General features: G+C 31.1%; 1 protein-coding gene across 1 annotated transcript; it reads right to left on the bottom strand.

The window, feature by feature from the left end:
• Positions 1-7,887: 7,887 nt before the first annotated feature.
• On the bottom strand, positions 7,888-18,457 carry LOC134245472 (kin of IRRE-like protein 1). Its single transcript, XM_062727750.1, has 6 exons — positions 18,413-18,457; positions 14,999-15,123; positions 14,338-14,509; positions 12,375-12,554; positions 12,058-12,183; positions 7,888-8,000 (listed from the first exon to the last, which is right to left on the bottom strand). Exons 1-6 carry the CDS (start codon positions 18,435-18,437, stop codon positions 7,903-7,905), a joined length of 726 nt encoding a protein of 241 aa, XP_062583734.1. The 5' UTR covers positions 18,438-18,457; the 3' UTR covers positions 7,888-7,902.
• Positions 18,458-21,308: the final 2,851 nt, after the last annotated feature.

Raw genomic sequence — 21,308 nt, 5'->3', positions numbered from 1 at the left:
GCTAAATTATTTACTGTATAGTTGGTTAAGGCGGTAAACGTATTGCCTTTAGTCTTTATTTATAAGGGGGTGGGCAAAGTTATAAAATAGGTTTGTCTATAGTTTACCATGTATCGATAGATTTATTTGAGCCCTCACCCCCCCCTTCCCAGCTCCGTAAGGGAAATACTTACTGGTCTTATTTGAAGCATTCCTCCTACGACCATGAAAAAGAATTGTTTGATTTGATTTATATCGTAAAAAATAGCTATTTAAAATTTGTTTTTCTATGCCTAGATATAGAGACAGTAAATATCAACTTTTTTCTTTTATTATTCATTTGATAGTTCAAGATCATATGGCAAATATCGGCATTTTCATATCAAAATGTATTTTATTACCTTTTAATAATTAAAAACAAAAATTGAGGCTATAAACCAAATTGATAAAAAGAGAGATGCATTAAAAAGTTATCCCTGTCAATCTCACGACAAGGATGGGATATTAAATAGCACTCTTTTATCAGTTTCTTTCATTTCCCGATCCTTAAGAACTATTAAGACTACAATATGATCTCCTTTGTTCATCCTTTTGATGAAAAAGATTGTGTTTAAGCTGCCGTCGTGAAGCCTTATGTGTAATATCTTTACACAAATCGACAATAGGCGTCCAAAATACAACTAAAAACATTCGTCAATAAATGATTTGTTGAAGAACAAGAATTTTATGAGCATTGCTGCATGATGTTCATGTCATGATTAAGTGGTCTTTCATTCACTTTTCCTATATATTCACAAGAACGTGAATTTTATTAATAGATAGAATCTTGACATTTATAGAACATCCGCTTACATCAGACATTGTTATGGGCTAAATATGAAAAGGAAGATCTGAACACTGTCAGATTTATTAGGATTGTCTGAAAATATATCAAAGAATCATTTAAAAAATTTAAATGCTTAAGATATTCCAGTCAACCAAGCTGAATTTGACCTTTCCTTCCTACACTTGATTCCTAAACTTCACAACAAGCCTCACAAACGGAATTATATTGGATGGTCAAGCAGATGCTCTCCAAGCCCTATTTTTATTCCTTACAGAAATATTAGCTGTTATGAAGGAGAAAATTCAGATGTACTGTTAGATTTCATTTATAGAAGTGGTGTTAATCAGATAAGAATTCTCAAAAACTCAAAACAATCTTGTAGAAGATTGAAAATAATTCTAAAGTCATAACGTAAATATACTTCCTCGATATACTTTACACAATCATTCCTCACCATAAATTAATACTAGGTTTTTTTTATATAACAGACACTGCTTTTTCCAATAAAATTGGAAGTTGGAAATTTTCCTATACAGTATTTGGTCTTGCACAATATGATTTGTAAAAGAAGTATCTGAATTTACACAAAAGTACTCTGAAGTTTGTATTGAAAGGATGATGAGTTCCTTATTTACAATATTTATGAAGTTTTCAGAGACCAGATCTTCCAACAACTTTTGGAATCCCGATGGGCACTAAATGTGTTCCTTTATCAGCTGACCTGTTGTTATATTCCTTTGAAGCAGAATTTAATCAAAAACGTCTACATGATAAGATGAAAAAAAAAAATGCTGTGGTCTTCAACTCGACATTAAGTTAAAGTATGTCGTAAATATTTATTATCAATTAACGTGCAAACTTACTTTCTTGAAATGTCAACTAGGTATGTCCTACTGAAATTTAAATTAAGGACACCTGAAACACTACATCTGTTTCATATTTATAGGTTTTTATGACTATAGATAATAAGGGCTAACTGTTTAACAAACGAGATGATACTTTCCCCAAGAGTTTGCTTTTTGTTACATTAACATGCTTACTCACAATATATTAAGGTACCTTATCAGGCATTTGTGCAAGATACCAGAGAAGAGTTTTTCATATCAGGTAAATGTTTTGACAATATCAAATTTTTCAGTGTTTCAACTTTTCAAGGAGAGTTAGAAACCGGTTTAGAAATCAGAAAATTAAAAGTTTTGAATATAGTTTTCATACATAATGAAGACAAAAACAGAGATTCTAGTATTTATGGCACATATCGTCTATCCTTAAAGACAAAATTTAGTTATCTTTCTATATATGCTATTATAACATAAACTTGATCAGAATAGCCGTATTGCGTCACGTCTCGTCTGATCTGATGATTTACGCCCGTCAACGAGACTGATAAAGCTCTTAGGATCAAGTAACTGTTATAATTATTATTCATTTATTATGTACCCATCTACAATGGCGCAGTTGTTAGAGCGTCTGCTCTACAGTCGCTGGGTAAGGAGTCAATCTTTACGTCGCGGGTTCGAATCCGAATGTGGGGCGTGGAGACTGTTCCTTCGGTTGAGACCCTTTAAACCGAGGTCCCATGTCGCAATAGGTGCTAGCATGAAAAAAGATCCCTCCGCGTCACTGCTCAATGGCCATCAGTGCTGAGTACAGGACACAATTTGCAGCTCTCCACTGACTAGTGCTCCATTAGTCCGAAATACCGGGTATCTGACGTTTTCCTGGCACGAAAAATATCAAAATCGTGAAAAAGCCTCGAAAACGTCAGATATTTCGGGCAACGTCTCCATTCAAGTGAAAAATTCTCAAGAGTGACGTTGAGCAACAGACAAACAAAATACTCAGCTACAGTTAGCAAAATTATAAAATAAATCACTTGTGGCCAGTTATATACCTTTTATCAATTTTACAAAGCTTTCTTCAAGGAACGTTTTGATACGCAAGAAAAAAAATAAAGGTCACGCATACTGTGTATGTACACTACGTCATCAGTTACAGAGAATGGTTATAGGGATCAGAAACCATAGTGTCATGATCCGGAAACTTAAGTGTATCACATCGCCACGTGATCACATAGCATCATCAGTAAAACTGAGTGATTCACACTTTGGTATAAAGGTAGAAGTATTGGAGTACAACTTTGTGGATATTCGATGGCCTTTATGTGTCAAGATGTATGTAATGCCATGAAGAAAATATACTTTATCTTTCTTCTTGTCGTGTTCCTGCGAATCATGAGTCCAGTGATTTAGGAAATTGTTTAAATCTGTCTGTGGTTCAATCAAACCTGCAATATGGTTATCAGGCAGAATTTATGCTGGACACAGCTTCTTAGGTCGAAAAGTGATGTTTCATTCAGTATGCAATTTGCATTTCTGAGTAAAACTGCATTTACATGTTCAATAATCAGTTGCCTTTAGAAAATGTCATACTATGTCCACAGAATTAGTATACATTCTAAACATATCCTACATTATGATGTTTAACCCACATTCTCATTCTTTAGTCTCTTACAGCATTCATTGTCCACTACACTATCTGCATGCTGACACTAAGGACAAAGAAGATTAAAGTGATCCAGCTTAACATAAAAACAAAGCTTTGATATCCTTCTCCATGAATAGCATTTTTTTTTAAAAAAAGGAATGATGCACATGTATTATCATTTTAAATGATCATTTATGTATTTTACTTTGATGTTATTGATCTTAATTTACAATGACTGGGGTCACGTGTAAATGTTTTGGGTAAAAAGTAGAAATGTATCATACATCAGTTCGTCTCGTGTTGAGTGAAATTCCAAATTCCACATCTCTCTCTCTCTCTCTCTCTCTCGTTAAGATCGGCTTAATTCTTCTTGAGTCGTTCATTTGATTGATTAGACGGTGCTTGGAATCAAACTCGTCTGTAATTTTGTACACAGCATTTCCTAGGAACAGAATATCTTTTATATTGACCAAAAAATACGTGGCATTTGTCATGATTTCTTTTTTGATTAAGAGGTATTTAATTCAATCGTTTTTTTTTTTTCTCCTTTTCAGAGGAAAATTCCTTGTTTCATCAAAAAAACATTTTGTTGTCAAAGCATTCCATCTGCACCAAATGTGTAGATATTACACAAATTATAATTTTGGAATCATCTAACCGGTATATCAAGCTGAAATTTACATGAACTAATTCAATAAATAAATGTCAATTTATTTGCATTTACGTAAATGATTGTACTTGTAATTTTACAGTAAAGGTTGTCTTATTTATGTTTGTTTGTTCTTATTGGCTTTTTGGCAGATGGTTTTGTAACAACCTAATTATTATTTCCACCCTAATGATAAAAATTCTAAAATTCATGATAAACTTGATTATTTTTTTTCCATCGTCAACTTCCCTTTTTTATGTAAGAAATATCCTTAATTATCACCTTAATATTGACTCCAGTCGATTTGATAATTAAGAACATACTCTATGTATTTTCAAATACAGTTTCAAAAAAGAGTTTAACTATTGACAAATACTGGTAAGTCGATACAACAATCTTCTTACACGTAGCAAATACAATATCAATCAATACGTCTTGTGTTTGCCAATACCAACATTGATTTTATTCCAATTTTCTTTTTTTAAATTACAATTATTTCACACGATTATTATGACCGATCACGAGTATATTTACCTCAATTCCTTTTCAGTGTTTACTCTGCTGCCATTTTGTATTGGTCTTATGAACTTTTGAGTCAGATTACTTATTTTTGTTTTGTTTATTTGTTTAACGTCCTTTTTGAAAATTTCTCACTCAATTTGAGCTGCAACCACTTGCGGGTTGAGGGGGAGAATTTCCAGAGGTATATACTGGACACTCAGGGCTGTTGGGCACTAAAGGAACTTTGTCATTCCATCAGTAACTGCGAAGCGGGATATCGATTTATACATTTTCATTTGAGTGAATTCGAATTTGGTACATGTAATACAACTTTTCCTTAGTTTCCACTTCGCCAAGCGGGCGACTGTTTTGTTTTTCATATTAATATTTCATCTTAGTAAACTCTTTAAAGTTTATCATGCATCATCTGTTAAATTTGTATAAAACAAACAGCCCTTATTCTACATGTTATCATCAGATAAATATGATTTCCTCTGCTAAAAATCTTATTTTTAATGGTCTATAAGAAGGATGATTATGATTGATTTTTTAGATAAATGGTCATGTAAAATATTAAAGCAGCATTAATTGGCACTTTTTGTCATTTTTCCGAAATATTCGACAACAACAGGACCTTATCTTATTCATCTTTTTTCCCTTAAAATAATTAACGCTTTTATTGAGAGAAAAGGAAGCTTCATATCTTTAAACCATTCCCTCTAACTATACATAGATTGAGTCAAGAATTTAAAAAAACATAAAAGCATAAACAGAAAAAAGGCAGGGTGTCTTATACAATTAAGACAGAAATTTTTCAATACAGCTGAAACAGTTAACCAAATAATAACAAAGGAACTGACATGATATTCTTTTATGACTATGGAGTGTTTCTGTTTTAAGTTTTATAAAATAGATATACGTGTCATTGTATATTTGAATAAATAATGTCAAGTAAATGGCATATTGCAAAATGATACAACTGGATTTCCGATGCACATCTTCAAACTTTAATCGATAAAATTCATGGTTGACTGAATTGTTCCTCTCTTATAAATTTTATGAATATTTTTATTGAGTCCAGATTTCCCTGTTCATCTATATAAGAGCTTCAAAATGTTCATTCTTGCTGAACATCTTTCAATCAAATTACTAGAGTAGATTCAAATAAAATTTTAATTAAATGACGTATTTTGGAAATAGACAATCTAATTTCAAACAAGCAGTTGTTATATTTTTACAAAAATTTAATAAGGCAGTTGGTCTTTATCAAATGAGACAGAACAATTTGCATTTTGGTGCACCTAGAGTATATACACTGTAGAAGTGTACTTAGTATATACCCCAGTAGTTCTTAATGTGTGTTCTACCGAGTTGTGACAGTATGTAACAAGGTTTTGTGTTTGATTAGAGAATTGAAAGCTGTAGAATTCAGATTGATTTCTTTTGGAAGATTCCATTGAATAAAAGTAAAACAAAGTAAAATTGTCATTTTAATGTTAATTAGAAAAAAAGATGCTAATTAATGAAGAGGCTTCTTGTAGATCTGTTTTCACAACAGCAAACCCGTTAATACTTTCAGGAATTAACATATAAGATCGTATTAAATTAGCAATGCAGGACACATCTGATAAATGGTCACTAACGTTTTGTGCTTTATAATTAAATTACACTTGGCTATCTAAGGTATCTAAATGCTACACTGACCTTGAAACAACTATAGCAATCTTGACACATTTCTGATCCTGTTGTATTAAACAATAAGATATGTTCAAATCAAATCATGACACATGTATCAATCTGGGTCAGAATAAAATTCCAAAGCGCAAAAAATTTAATTAACTTTGCTTCAAGGCAATATCTTGCTTAAAAGAGGAAGATGGAACTTATACTGTTTATTTTTCAAAAAAAGCAAAGAATGAAGTGAAAAATATTCATAAAAAAATAATTTTCCCCAACAAAAAATTACATTTACATATTGTTTTTTTTTTCCAAGTCAAAAAATGAAAAAAAAACAGAAATTATATATGCCAGTTGAACCTATTGTATACTCAGTAAAAGAATATCAGTCACTCAGTTTTTGGGTGCCAGAATTTAATTTATTGCTGAGAAAACACCATTCTTTATTTGCGTTGAAACCTAATGCAGTTAACACTTAAAGATTAAACTTTATGATTATTTTCATATTTGCCGTATTTATAATCGTCACTATCACCCAAACTGTTCTTTCGCAATGTTTATAGTAAGGGAGATAAAGATAACGAAGATGTTCAACCTTATATGGAACGTCATAGCGCCAGATATCATATGAAAAGCATCGCTCATGTGATTTGTGTCACGTCTAAACAGAGTGCCCAACACACAAAAAAAAATATAACTGGAACAATTTTAAAACATTTTTTTTATTTTAAAGGCTGAAGTAGAAACATCAGATAATGAGGTAATTTTTGGTTTTGCACGTGTTTGTATGTCGGTCTATTTGTAAATAAAAAAATGATAATAAAAATCAGAAATACAACACGTTTATAGAAATGTACATGTAATGGTTTCTTTTTAGTCTATGTAAGGTACAAGAAAAATAAAACTCTGTAGAATTACCTGAAAGAAAATTAAATTTAATGTAACATTCTAAGCATAAAAAAGAAAATATGCGATATATGTATAAAAAATAATTTAAAATGATTTAGATTGATTATTTTACACATTGGAAGGAAGAGACCTTCACATCATTGAAAACGAAACGAGAATTTTTTTACATCCTCTTATCCGGTCAGCGTTAATGGTATCTTTCGATTTGATATACAAGTCGTTTGAAGCTGATATTCAAAGGATGCTGGTAAGTCGATAAACAATTTATGTAGTCACGGAGCAAATAAATCCTCGAATAAATCGACACTCAATATATGTACCTGTTTTTATATTGGAAAAGAATTTATTCAAAACCCTTACATAACAAAAATTGGCCTTCAACTCGACATTCACTTATATTTATAAAGTTATTTTGAGTTTAAATAAAAGACACAATTTTTTTTTCATAATTGCATGTTTTACTGACAATAGACAACAAAGGCCAACTAACAAATATTATAAGATAACTTCAGTTTTCCATTTAGCTTTCCTCATATAATATTATCTCCACCATTTATTCGCAATATGCATGCCAGTGACAAATGATAATTAATGTCTTCATAATACACAAATATATGTAAATAACTATCATAATTTGACAAAGGAATATAAAAAGATCATATTTTAAAAATAATGCTCATTAACACGTAGTTTTCAGTTGTGCCATAGCTCCATGTTCCTAAGCTGAAAAAGCTAGTTTTCAATTCGATGGAATTTGAAATCACAGCGCAAAAAAATTAAGAACGTTAAATGTAAATAACTTGTTAATGACATAATATTGATGCATTTTATTTGATACATGTATGTGCTTGCTTTTTAGATAAAATAAATATTTTTATATGATACTTAGCCATTTCATTGTATAACACAATAGCGAATAAATTGTTATTACAATAGTTACAAAATATTCACTGGTAGGACGAGCCGATGCACCTGAAACATAAAATAACAGTTATATATACATAATGATCGATGACGACGATCATACTTGAGATGAAGCTATTAAATTTATATACCGAAAATACAATAATTCTAACTAATTATGTAACGTCTGTTTTCTTTGCTTTTAATCTTTTCATCACACTTTCATATGAACAGACTCTAAGCACAAAGCAATTTGTTGACAAACAAGTTAACTTGGAATAATTTAATTAAATAGAACATCATTTTGATAATGGTCAAATTCTTGTTTTTTTTTGGGATTGAGGCTGAGTACTTGACATTTCATCATTTTGATGATGGTTAATTTCTTATTTTCTTTGGATTGAGGCTGAGTACATGACATCTCATCATAATTTTGATGATGGTTAATTTCTTATTTTCATTGGATTGAGACTGAGAACTTGACATTTCATCATTTTGATGATGGTTAATTTCTTGTTTTCTTGGGATTGAGGCTGAGTACCTGACATTTCATCATTTTTTTTTTTTTTTTTTTTTTTTTAATTTTATTTCAATAATAATTAACAAAAAAAAACTGGTGGTAATTACCTGAAAGAAAATTAAATTTAATGTAACATTCTAAGATGGAAATAATTAATTAAATTTAATTTTTGATATACATATATATGTCCACACTTCAAAAAATATATTTAAAAAATACAGATTTAGTATATATAAATAATACAATTTACACATACTTGTACTGAAGAGACATTCTAGATCTATTGAAAAAAAAATACAGTTATTTGTATATATAAAAAATACAATATTCCACATACTTGTACTTTTACATTTTCATGTACATATAGCATTAAGGAAAAAAAAAGACATAAGAAATAGTCGTAGGGGGACAGTTAACACACATTTCACAGGACCAAACGAATTTTCACCAAAGGCCAGGTCACCTTTTCAATATATAATATATAATTTCATAATTTTTTTCATTCTCATATGATATCAAAATTAATACAATAGTTTTTGATAATTTTGTTATGAAATAAACTGAGTAAGTGCATTTTTTCCAATAAACCCTCAAAATTCAATCCTTTTAAAAGTCTACATTTCATTTTATATTTATATATTTTGAAGGCAATGAAGGACAATGTATTGTTTAAAATGAAGGTATTTTTATTACAATACGTTGGAAAACCAATGACTATAACTTTCCATGACACATCTATGTTTAAAAGCAATGTTATTTTACTCCAAATTGGTTTTACCTATACAGCAAAAAAAATTCACTTAATGTCCTTTCTACATTACAATTGTTTTCCATTATAGGATTTTTTGATTACTTCTTTATAGAATATTGTAAGAAGAATGTAGATTTTTGCAACATTTTAAAATGTCCAAAGTTGAAGCGAAAAGCTGTGGATTACATTTATTTTTTTACATTGTAGGTTTATTTCTGGAATATGTTTTTTAAATGCAAAAATATATTCACAAAGGTAGTTTTGGGAACATATTAATTTTTTATTTAATTTCATTTATTGTTTTAAACCCTTGGTCATTAAATAGATCATAACATATTTAAAACCACTTTTAATCCAGTTTGAAAGATAAAGTGTTTTTCTTTATAAGTTATCTTTTTGTTAAACCATATATTCTGTAACTGGAATTTTTCCTGATTATTTTGTTTACATTCATTGAATGCACATATTACTTCTTTATAAAACAGTGGGAGACATTTAATTTTAAAGTCTTGTATTTTAGTTATATTTGTATTCAACAAATAAGGGATATCTATATTACATCTTCTTAAACAAGCACTTAACAGTTTGTTTGAAAGTTGTTTAATTGAACAAGTTTGGTAACCCATGATGCCTTTAAGGCTTTAATTTTGGTTTCAAAGTCCTAATACCTATCCCCCCTTCTGATATTTTCCTGATAAGAGTTTTACGCTTGATTCTTTTTTTATTTCCCATATAAACAGAAAATTATTTTATTTACCTTCTTTATAATTTCCTGATCTGGGTTTTCAAGTATAGTTGCCACATATAAAAGTTTAGAAATAATTATTAAATTATCTTTCCGAAAATAGTTAATTTCCTTTTTCTCCAAGAGTCCAGAATTTTTTCAAACTCTTTCAGTTTACATAGCCAGTTTTTTTCATTACACTCTATTTTGTTGTGTCCAATATAAATTCCAAGACATTTTACAGTATTTATATTGATCTTAACATTTCCTACATATAATATTATCTTTAAACATGTTTTTTAGCTTCCCCAGTAAGATACATTCTGTTTTTGATAATTAAGTTTGACTTCCTAATACATTTCCAAATTTTTCAATTATTTTTATGGCATTTTTCAAAGAGTTTATATCCTTTAAAAAGGTACTGTCATCTGCATGCTGTATGCATTTTATTTCATTTTCCATGTTTTCATGTTTAAAACCTCTAAGTAAATCTGAACTGTTTATGTTTTCATTTAGAACTTCCATTGCAAATAAAAATAATAATGCTGAAATGTAAATAACTTGTTATATTGCACTTAAATTGATCCATTGTTTTTTATAGTGAATTGCGGATTTGTATATAAAATTTTTATCCATTTAATAAAATTTTTATAAATTGAATTTTTCTAATGTTTTGAATAAAAAATTCCATTCGATTGAATCAAATGTTTTTGAAAATCGGCAAATAAAAGTACACCATCCGTATCCGTGTTTTCACAATAGTCAAATATATCAAGAATCAGTCTCGCATTGTTATCAATATATCGTCCTTTTATATAACCTGATTGATTTCTACTTATTAATCCGTCTATCACTTTTTGTAGTCTTTTCGCAAAAACAAATGCAATTCTTGTAATCACAATTAGTGAGGCTGTTTGGTCGGTAATTTTCTAACTTATCTAATTCACCTTTTTTGTGTATAAGGGAGAGCACTGAACACTTCTGTGTTGAGGTAAGCTCTTCGTCGATATATATTTTAGATATGGCTTCGAACAAAAAATAACGAATGTTTTTCCAAAATATTTTATAAAACTGACAGGCATGCCATCAAGACCTTGATTTATTATTTTTCATTCCAAGCACTGCCTCTGAAAATTCTTGCAGAGTGGGAAATTTTTACAATCTTTTTTATCTTCCTTGACATAATAGATATTATATTTGTTTGTTCTAGATATGATTGGATACTTTCACTTGGTACATCGTTTTGAAGAGTATAAATTTTCATAAAAAGTACACAACTGATTTAAAATTTCATTTGTGTTTACAAAAGTAGTACCAGCATTTGTAATTTTATTAATAACGTTTTTAATTGTTTATTTTCAAGTCTTGAGAAGTAAGATGAATTTTTTTCATTTCTATCCATTTTGATGATTTGTGCTCCTTTTGCCTTGTTTTCATATAGTTTATCGAGTTCATTTTACATTTCATCATTTTGATAATGGTTAATTTCTTGTTTTCAAAATGGATTGAGGCTGTTTTCTCTATATTTCATCATTTTGATAATGGTTAGTTTCATTTTCTCTTTGGATTGAGAAACTAATTAAAAGGGGTCAATGTAAATTAAAATCCAATCTGTATCTGCTTTAATGCAAGTCCTTCTTCTTTTTTCAATTTGCTTAAAATGTGTAATAGCCATCCAATTACTACGATTCTATTTTTTTTACATACGAGAATCATTTTCTGTCTCCAATTTATTTTATTATCATATTCTTCATCACATTTAACTTGGCTATGTTAAAAGCAAAATTAAAATAATTTGGGTTTTTTAAGATGGGTTCAGAGCATTAAAACATACGATGAATAAACTTAGCACAAGAATATATTTACTTTCTTTAAAGAAATACAAAGTTTGATCTTTATTTGCTTAACGTAATTGCCATTAAAATGTTTGTTATAAAAGTATCAGTATCCAGTAATTAAAAAAAACGTCTCAAAGAATTCATTCCAAACATTTTGATTTGTTAAGTGGGTGTTTACTCGTGATAAGGTCTAATAATTGCTAGAAAAATGAAATGCTATTGATATTTTTAAATAAAGTACATTTGCGTCATTTAAGAATGAGAAATGATATGTTTTGATAATAAAGACTGACCAATTAATGGTGGAAATAGGAATTCTTTCCGAACACTCGGGTTATCTGGTAGGTCTGCGATACAAACATAAGGTACGTCCTCGGAGGAAACCTGACCGACTAAAGTGCTGGAAGAGTCCCCATAACCTGCAGAAAGACAATCTACCGAATTACTACACTCCATTTAGATAACTGAATAAAATGTCTCTTTCATAAAAAAAAGAAGAAAACAAACAATAATGGCATTTTGACAGACATAACTTGAGACACATTGGTAACTTCCACTTTCATTAGAAGATAATGACAAATGATATGAATAGCAAATGTATAAACATTACCATTTTGCCGCGTCGTTTTTTCATTGTTCACTGACGCGTGGGAGACTTCGTGGGCTCCACGGAACCAGCGTAACGTCGCGGGAGGGCGGCTATTTATAGAAACACACGTCAAATTGACGAATGCATTCCGCTGGAAAGGCACAGGTACGTCCCAGTGAACGGACATGTTTGTCATTGGAACTGCAAAAAAAAAAAAAAATGTTCCATACTATTTATCCAGGAAGTTTAAATTTCATTTTCGTAGGAATTTTTTCTAATTAAGATGGCGTCTATCAGAATCTTTGGTGAAGAAGCATGGTAATTGTTCGTTTTCTTAACATTTTATTACAAGGACCAGGGTCAGCAGACAAGAAAACGTGGAAATTCTCATCCACATATATATGTAGAACCCTTATTGCCTAAATTTAACTAACATTAATGTTCATTATATTAATTGTATTCAACCGTTTAAAGATAGACCGTGATTTTCATACAAAGGACAATTCGTGCAATTTTTCAAAGTATGGATATTAAGGTTTAAGACGTTCGATTCTGTTGCAAGAACATATCGTTAGATGTCTTACATAAGATCTGCCTTACATGGTCTTACATAAGATCTGTTTGGTAACGCCATGCGTCTTTTTGGAGGATTACTAGAGTTTTGATGGTGCCAGAAGATGCATGTAGACCCATTTGTAATCGTCGTTATTGCAAATCCTAAGTCTCTAATAAAGTTTACAAGACTCAGTTTTCTAATCATGTGAACAAAAAAGTATAAATGTATGGGACTTGTGTCTACTTTCATAATCCATTCAAAACGAATTTTGTTCTCTTTATACTTTATTAAATCTAATTTGAAACAAATCAATATCAAGAATTTTAGCAAAAAACCGAAAGCTTTGAAAAATGCAGAAATAACGATTGGTTAAAAGATTTTTAAGAAGACAAAGTAGTTGGGTGATTTTCTGTTACAAGGGGTATATGTGCACTATTATTTGTGTAAATTGTTTAACAGTATTCACACTGAAAATGTTTTAAATTTCATTGTCTGTAATATTGTTGTCTACAGAGTTTCTAAGTATTCAAAATTTTGATAAGCTGTCATTCCTTTTTTCCCACATGATGTAATATACCAAATAACTATGGCAATAAACGTTAACTTTATTCAATTATCTGTTACCGTAAGTAATATTATTTCATCCTTTTGGGATACGGAATTTTTAGAACGTTAATGAAATTTAAGCAGTAATATAAAAATATTCGATATCATATAAATATAGCCCTTTGATGAGGTCGATCCATAGATATATCGACTTCACAGAAAAAGCATATCGACCAAGCACGAAGTGCGAGGTCGATATTCTTTTCTGTGAAGTCGATATATCTATGGATTGACCGAATTAAAGGGCTACATTTGTTATATTATTTTTTACATAGATTGACAAAACAAAATTTGAAAATAATGGGAACAAGGCAGGAGTCTTTTCTCTTTAACGCTTAGAGACTAGAGATCAAAATAAAATAAGCTATTTAATGTTCATGTGTTTCCTTTATATTGATGGAGTAATTTAGAGGATTTGCTTATTCAAAATACTTAATTTATTTGATTACGTTTTGTATAAATTTTTGACAAAGTTATCCAATATGTTTTGATATAAAGTAGATCCTAATTCAAGGCTTCAAGGCATTGTTACGTCTCATCAATTAAGGAACATGAAAAAATAATAATAGAAGTTGTAGTAAATATTTTTTTTCCAGATACATCAAGTCATACTTGATGAGTTGATAAGTACTATTTTTTTGTTTTACCAAAAAAAAAAATTATCTCCATTTTAAGAAACATTAAGTCGATATGCATTTCAGATTCTAAAAATAGTAACTCAAGTCTTTATGCTGTTATATACTAAATCATGTGATCAAATTTGAGCCAATCAGAGAGCTTGGAATAAATGATAAAAATAATATTGCTATCTATTTCGCGCACCTGCTATCTGTAAGGCCACTGTCAGACGTTGTTCTCCTGTATCACACTCATAAAGTCCCTCGTCCTGGAACCCAACTCTTTTGATCATTAAATTATATTGATCCACCACTTCGTATTTCTCCTTGTGAGTCGTTTTGTTGTTTAATGTCAGTATATTCGATCCCCAGTCAATCTGATTAAAACAACAAACTGAAGTCAAATTCATGAAAAAATTTTCAGGATCAATGTGTTACCCAATGTTATGAAGCACACATGTATAATTTTTGTTCTCAAAACACGTACTTAAAACAAAATTCAAAGAAAATAAAATGTATTCTTTTAAATTGATATTGATTAGTTGCTTGTTGACATCTAAAAATCCTATCTAAATGAAATCACACTAAATGAAACATAGGGAGATAACTAACAGTATTCAAGCTCAGAAGTCCGAAGTCCGTAAAACAATACAAAATAGGAGCAGAGCAAACACGGACCTACAAAACATCAGAGGTGCATGGGATCAGGTGCCATGGAGAAGTGAGCATCCCCTGCTGACCGGTTATACCCGCAGTGTGCTCCTTGTCATGATCGGGAAATAACGGGAAATATGTCGTCAATTTGGTGTGTAAATATTGGACTAACAATAAGTATGACAACAATTGTTTTAATACATATCATTTACCTTTTTCCACAAAACAATACTCCCCTCCGTTTGATACTTAATGGTACATAAAAGTGTGGCATCGTTTCCGAGTAACACAGTAGTGTTCGATGAGAACTCACTGACAAGTGTTTCCAATGTGGGATCTGTAATACAAATATAAAGATAACATCAATAGTATTAAAGGCTTTTAACAATTTCAGCCTCTTGAGGTGTGCTGGAGAATGATAAGAAGAGCTAGTTTGTGTCTGTATAAATCGTTAAAAATACATGTACATCATTTGTCCATTTTTAGCTGGCTCTATGTTTTCATCCGGTTTCAATAACCTTAATGAAATCTGTTTACCGTTGTTTCCTTTCATTTTGTTTTTGTTTTGATTTATTGTTGCCTATGTCACTATTAAAAGTCATTCCATCAATTTTTGGTACAAACCAAATTTCTGGAAAGAAATTCGTTTGTGTAATGAAATGATCTTTAAAATCAATTCTGTTTTTCATCCATTGAATTTTTTCTACAAGATGAAGATATTTAATTTTGTTTCACTTTTTGCGCATGGCATTTGTAAAAAATATAATAATAATAAAAAGTTTTAATTTATAAGCACGCCAACATATATCTTTAAAAAGTATTTTCCGTGGTTGGAAATTCGAAGATAACAAAGAGTAATCAAACAAAAAAAGTCTACTAAAACAATACAAATTTGTACAAAGTTAACACGGACCTCTAAAAACATCAGTTGATTTGAGTTCAGGTGCCATGGAGGAGAGGGCTTCCCCTATCGACCGGTCACACCCGCCGTGTGTTCCTTGTCTTGATCTCTTGATCGGGAGAACAGAAAAATCCGTACACAATACAATGTGAAAATTTGTATGAAAAACTTCAGTCAACATTTTCGTTCCTTGACGTCGCATCATATTTGCTGACACGGTCATTAAATCGACGATAGAGTTTGCGAAACGTTGGCTTAAAAAAAATCCAACTTATTTGCGATAGCGCTTGCATCATTTTAGAAATTGTTAATTCGCAGAGCATGTTCTTGCGTATCGAATCAACTGGAAAACCTGAACCCTAAATGCAAATAATTATGACATATTATTACATAAATATGGGAAGTTGGCGACGGAAATTATGTTTATAATAAAGTTTGATTTTTAGATTACCAATTTACTTATTTTTCTAGGAAAATAAATATGAAACAGATCTGTGATACTCTGTCGTCTCTTCTATACACTGAAAGAAAAACCTAGTGAATTCAACTAGTGTGTTTCGTAAAGCGTTGGTCGTGATTAGTAAACTTTCAGTTTACTGGTTAAGATTGTGAGTTGTGGAGCGGGGTCGTATAGATACTTAGATACCTAGTGAAAGTTACTCATCAATTCTAAATTTACTAATCTATCTAGTAAATATACCAATATCTGGTAAAACTACTATTAAGGTAGTGATTGTATGGACAGCGAATCTGCTAGTTTTCTTCGTGACATTAACTAGTTATTATTTTTTACAGTGTAGTTAAATCAAAAAGGTTTCCCGGTATATCGAATCAATTTACTGGTGAAAATTAATATTTTCAATTGATAAAACGTCGTCGAATTACTAGTATACTTAATGTTGAATTGAAGGCCGAGCAAAACACTTATTTATATTCTAGTATTGAAATAGTTGAAAGAGTTCCCCCTTCAGTTTTAGTAGCATGTTATGAAGAAATCTTAGAAAGTCAGGCATGTACCCAAGTTTTTTTCTCAAGTATCTCTCAAGTATCATTACTGGTTCAAGCAAGTACATTTTCGAGCTATATATAATTAAACGTTAAATGTAATTACGCCTGGAGAATAATTGGAAACAAATAAATGGCTGAGATTATTTCTGTTTTATCTTTAAAAAATTATTAGGTAAATGAGTACTTCAATGGTTTGATTTAATATAAAATGTTTTTGGGTTATCACTTTTTGGGTTATCACTTCTGCCAATTAATCAATTTTGATAAAATAATTTGCAATTAAATTATATGGTTTATTACAGTGATGCTTTGTTTGCTGATTTGGAAGTATTTTGTCTCTTTTCTTGATAACTGGAAAATTCGGTAAACGAGTTAATTTATAACATTATTTTGAGTGACTCATTTAAGTAATTTTTTATCATAAAATGCAAGTTTCTGTCTTAACTTATTGGTTAATCTATCTACGAGCTCAGTTTACTATATTCGTACTGAAAATAATTCGTGTTACTTGTTATTGCATTTATGTCCATGAAATCAGATATTCGTGTATAGGTAAAGGGATTCAGAAAGTGTGATAATATCCAGTTTTGTGAAATTTTAACCGAGATTTGTATTAAAATAATGAGGAATCAGGTGCATATATTTCAGTCTGTTTGATGCGGTTGTAAAGTGATAAGTGAACAAAGATTAAATGAAACACATGGAGATAGAAAACAGATCAAGCTCAATTAACCATTAAACAATACACATGTTGGGGTAGAGCAAACAGAGACCTCTAAAACATTAAACGTGAAATCGGGTGCCCTGAAGGAGTTAGTATAACCTGCCGACCAGTCACATCCACTTGTCGTGTTCTCTTTGTCCTGATAGGATGTGACTGATCGGCAGGGGATGCTCCATCCTCCGTGATACCTGATCCCACTTCTGATGTTTTAGAGATCTGCGTTTGATCTGCTCCAAAACTTGTATTGTTTAATGGACTCTTAGCTTGAAGACTGTTCGTTATCACCATTTATTTCATTTGATAGTTTTTATTCCTAGCTATCTTAATAAAATAATTTAAGCAAACCGAGCTTATACACATATTCGGTACGCAAGAGCATGCTCTACGTATGAACAATTTCTAAAATGAGGTAAATCATTGACGAACACGTTTATGAAACAAGAATTCCAGCAGACTCGTTTAAAGTCATCATTTTAAAAGTTGTATAGTCGATACAATGACCTTGTCAGCAAATTCAATTTATCGTTGAGTCAAATGCTGACTGACGTTTTTCATATTAATTGTTAATCCATTTGAATATTAATACACAGAATTGGCGACGGATTTTTCCCGTTATTTCCCGATCATGACAAGGAGCATACGGCGGGTGTGACCGGTGGCAGGGAATGCTTGCTCCTCCATGGCCTGTGATCCCACCTCTGATGTTTTGGAGGTCCGTGTTTGATCTGCTCTGATTTTGTATTGTTAAATGGACTTCTGATCTTCAGTATTGTTCGTTAACTCCATATGTTTCACATGTACATATAAATAAGTTTACAGACATATACTAGTATTAGATTATGAAATAAACATTTTTTTTTTCTTTATGAATTACACTTTTTTCTGATTATTGCAAAAAATTCAAAAATGTACATTCATAATTTTTCTTAGAACAATTAATTTATGCCCTTCTCTCTCCCGAAAAAACAAGTCACAATTGAAAAGTGCACTAACCTAGTGAAAGCACAATTAAACACATCCAATATACTGTCAGGCCCATGTCTGTTTAGTAAATATTCACCTTTTTAATGTTCCTGTATATGTATATTACATATTTAAATGGACACACCTATTGGGGTAACTAATTTACACGATTATTCCCCCACCTTCATTTTCTTCTGGCCTTCATAAAGCCAAAATTTACGCCAGACCAATTTTTTTCCTGTTCCTAGATGAATGAAGGTATTGTAATTAGATCTACAAGTTCATATTTACTAACATTCCCTCGTGGAATAATCAAACATTGGGGTGATAATCCCGGCTAATATCTAGACAATTTGCAAGATATTTATTTGAACTGGGATGTGTACACAAAATCGTTACAGCATGAGACACGAGAAATCCAATACTGGTATGACGAGAGAGCAATGTGAGCGTCGCCTATTTTTTCTGTCTAGGTTTATTTTAAAATATATTTGAAGTGCAGCTTCGATTTACTAACCATTTGTTGAAATTAATAACTCAGTAATTGTCTCCATTTTTCTAACCTTCATTTTAAATTGATAAATTAACGATCTTTTTTCACTTTAATGCCAGAAACTCAGTTAAAGTGGTGTTATATACTATACATTTGGGCGTGTCCATCCGGCAGTTCGACGTAAGTCATGCTTCCCTTACACATTATTTTCTCATGGGGTGGGTTGGGAGTGGGCTTTTGAGCCATGCAATGATCACAGCACTTCCAGTTTATTCAGTATATGTATAAAGGTCGAAGGGATGGTGCACCATTGAAACATGTCAAAAACTGAATTCTTTTTAGGGATTACCTGTAATCGAAGACCATATTTAACATCAATTATAGACCCATACTTTAAAAAAAATTATAGTTCTGATTTATTGTTTCTTTGGACTGTCTTTCTGTCACATTATCTTATTTTCTCAAATTTCTGATATATTATAACACAGTAGGCAAATCATCTTTTGAGGTATGATTGATCTGGTGTCTTGTAAATGTGCAGTATAATGTTTAGAAGTATTCATTTTCATCCTGGGACAATACTAGTATGGGGTTTCAAGAACTCATTTTACATGTCATCTTTTTAATATATTCGATCAGTGCATACTATTAGTGCAAGATATATTACTGTAGTCAGCGGCGACTCACATAAATTGTTCCGACGAAAATAGTTTCATCATTAATAAGTAGAAACAACATAATTGTTCATGATAAGAATAATATTGTGTATGTCATACGTAAAAGAAACCAAAATAAATGTTAATTTTTCCTCCAAAGATCACTTTCCCCCCTAAATGCAAATAAAAAATGTTAATATTCCTACGCTCGCTCCCTCCTCAGCTTTTTTTTTAACATGTTTGATAACAGAGAATATATAGGTCATTCTTCGGTTGATATTTTTTCACTGATGAATTGATTATACTAATATCAACAACTGTAGTAAAATCATGTTAATTATTCGTTAATTATCATATAGTTTCATCTAAGAGAAAAAAATAATCATTCTGAATGTGTAGTATATTAAATGACGGAATTTTCAATCCCTGAGCAGATTCCTGCACATGTGTAGACAAACTACACATCGGGAGAGTACCTGTAAAATGTGTAACAAAACCCGAACTGGCCGGGGATTTCTAAACTGACAGTCGTTTAATTTTTATGAATCAAAATTTCTATTCATGTGATCTAATTATGAAAAAAAGTTCTGTCTGCCATCGTAACTTCTCTGTTTGCTGGAGTCCGTTTGACATTACTCCATCGCACGTGTGTATAGACCAAGGCTAACTGGTCTTGCGGACATAGGTATGTGTACTGTTTGTTAGCATGGTTAGGAGACTGGGTGACCGTAATGCTACGGACTCACGAAATTTACACAAGTTCTATAACTAGACAGTGCAGTTTTATTTTTATAAATGTCATTAAACACTGTTAAACATATTACATCTAAAAGTCGAATATCTTTGGATATGGGGTAACCCATATCTATTCTTGTTAAATATAATTTGTAGTGTCCTGTAGATTTGCAATATGGTAATAAGGTTTTGGAATTAATTTCATTTTCTTCCTGAGGCGCAATTTTGAGTATTGGAGAATATAAATCATTTAATTACTAGTATTTACATAACCCCAGAATTTCAGTTTTAGAATAATAGTAGTATGCCAAGTTCCAATAGATTAATTGGTTATTGCTTAAAATGTACCAGAAGTTCCGAGAAATCGTTTTCTAACCCCTATTTTGATTCCATGAAGAAAATGAAAATTCCGAAACCTCGCTGATCATTTACTGGACACCACCAATCATATTCCAAAAAATGGTGTGGATAGTGTGCTTTTATAAAATAGGAGTTTGAAGAAGAGGAAGAAGATAATGTGACAGACGGTCGGATAAAAAAGGATAATGACAATTAATGTACCCCGATTTCTGTGGAAAGTGTGGAGGTTAGTTATTGACAAACAAGATTCTGAAACAAAAATATCAGCAGTCTCCTTTAAAGTCATTATTTTGTAAGTTCTTTGGCAGAAACAATGACCATGTCAGCAAATCATTAAGTCAAATGCTGACTGACGTTTTTCATACTTATTGTTAGCTTATTATATACACACTGAATTGTCGACGGATTTTTCCGTTATTTCCCCATCATAACATGGAGCACACGGCAGGTGTGACCGGACGGCAGAGGATGTTCACGCCTCCGTGGCACTTGATCCCACCTCTGATGTTTTTGAGGTCCGTGCTTGCTCTGCTCCAAATTTGTATTGTTTGATGGACTTTTGAGCTTGAATACTGTTCTTTATCTCCAAATATTTCATGAAGTATATGAAGTGTGCATCAGACGTTGGAGAGGCGCCTTTTCCACATTACAGTGTTCCGAGACAAAGGATGAATGATAAGTT

The sequence above is a fragment of the Saccostrea cucullata genome, unplaced genomic scaffold (assembly GCF_032062105.1).
Source record: "Saccostrea cucullata isolate Sc308-1 unplaced genomic scaffold, CSIRO_AGI_Scuc_v1 ctg923, whole genome shotgun sequence".
In the NCBI taxonomy this organism is placed as follows: Eukaryota; Metazoa; Mollusca; class Bivalvia; order Ostreida; family Ostreidae; genus Saccostrea; species Saccostrea cuccullata.
The sequence above is the reverse complement of the archived record's forward strand: the minus strand, read 5'-3'. Positions and strand labels throughout refer to the sequence as shown.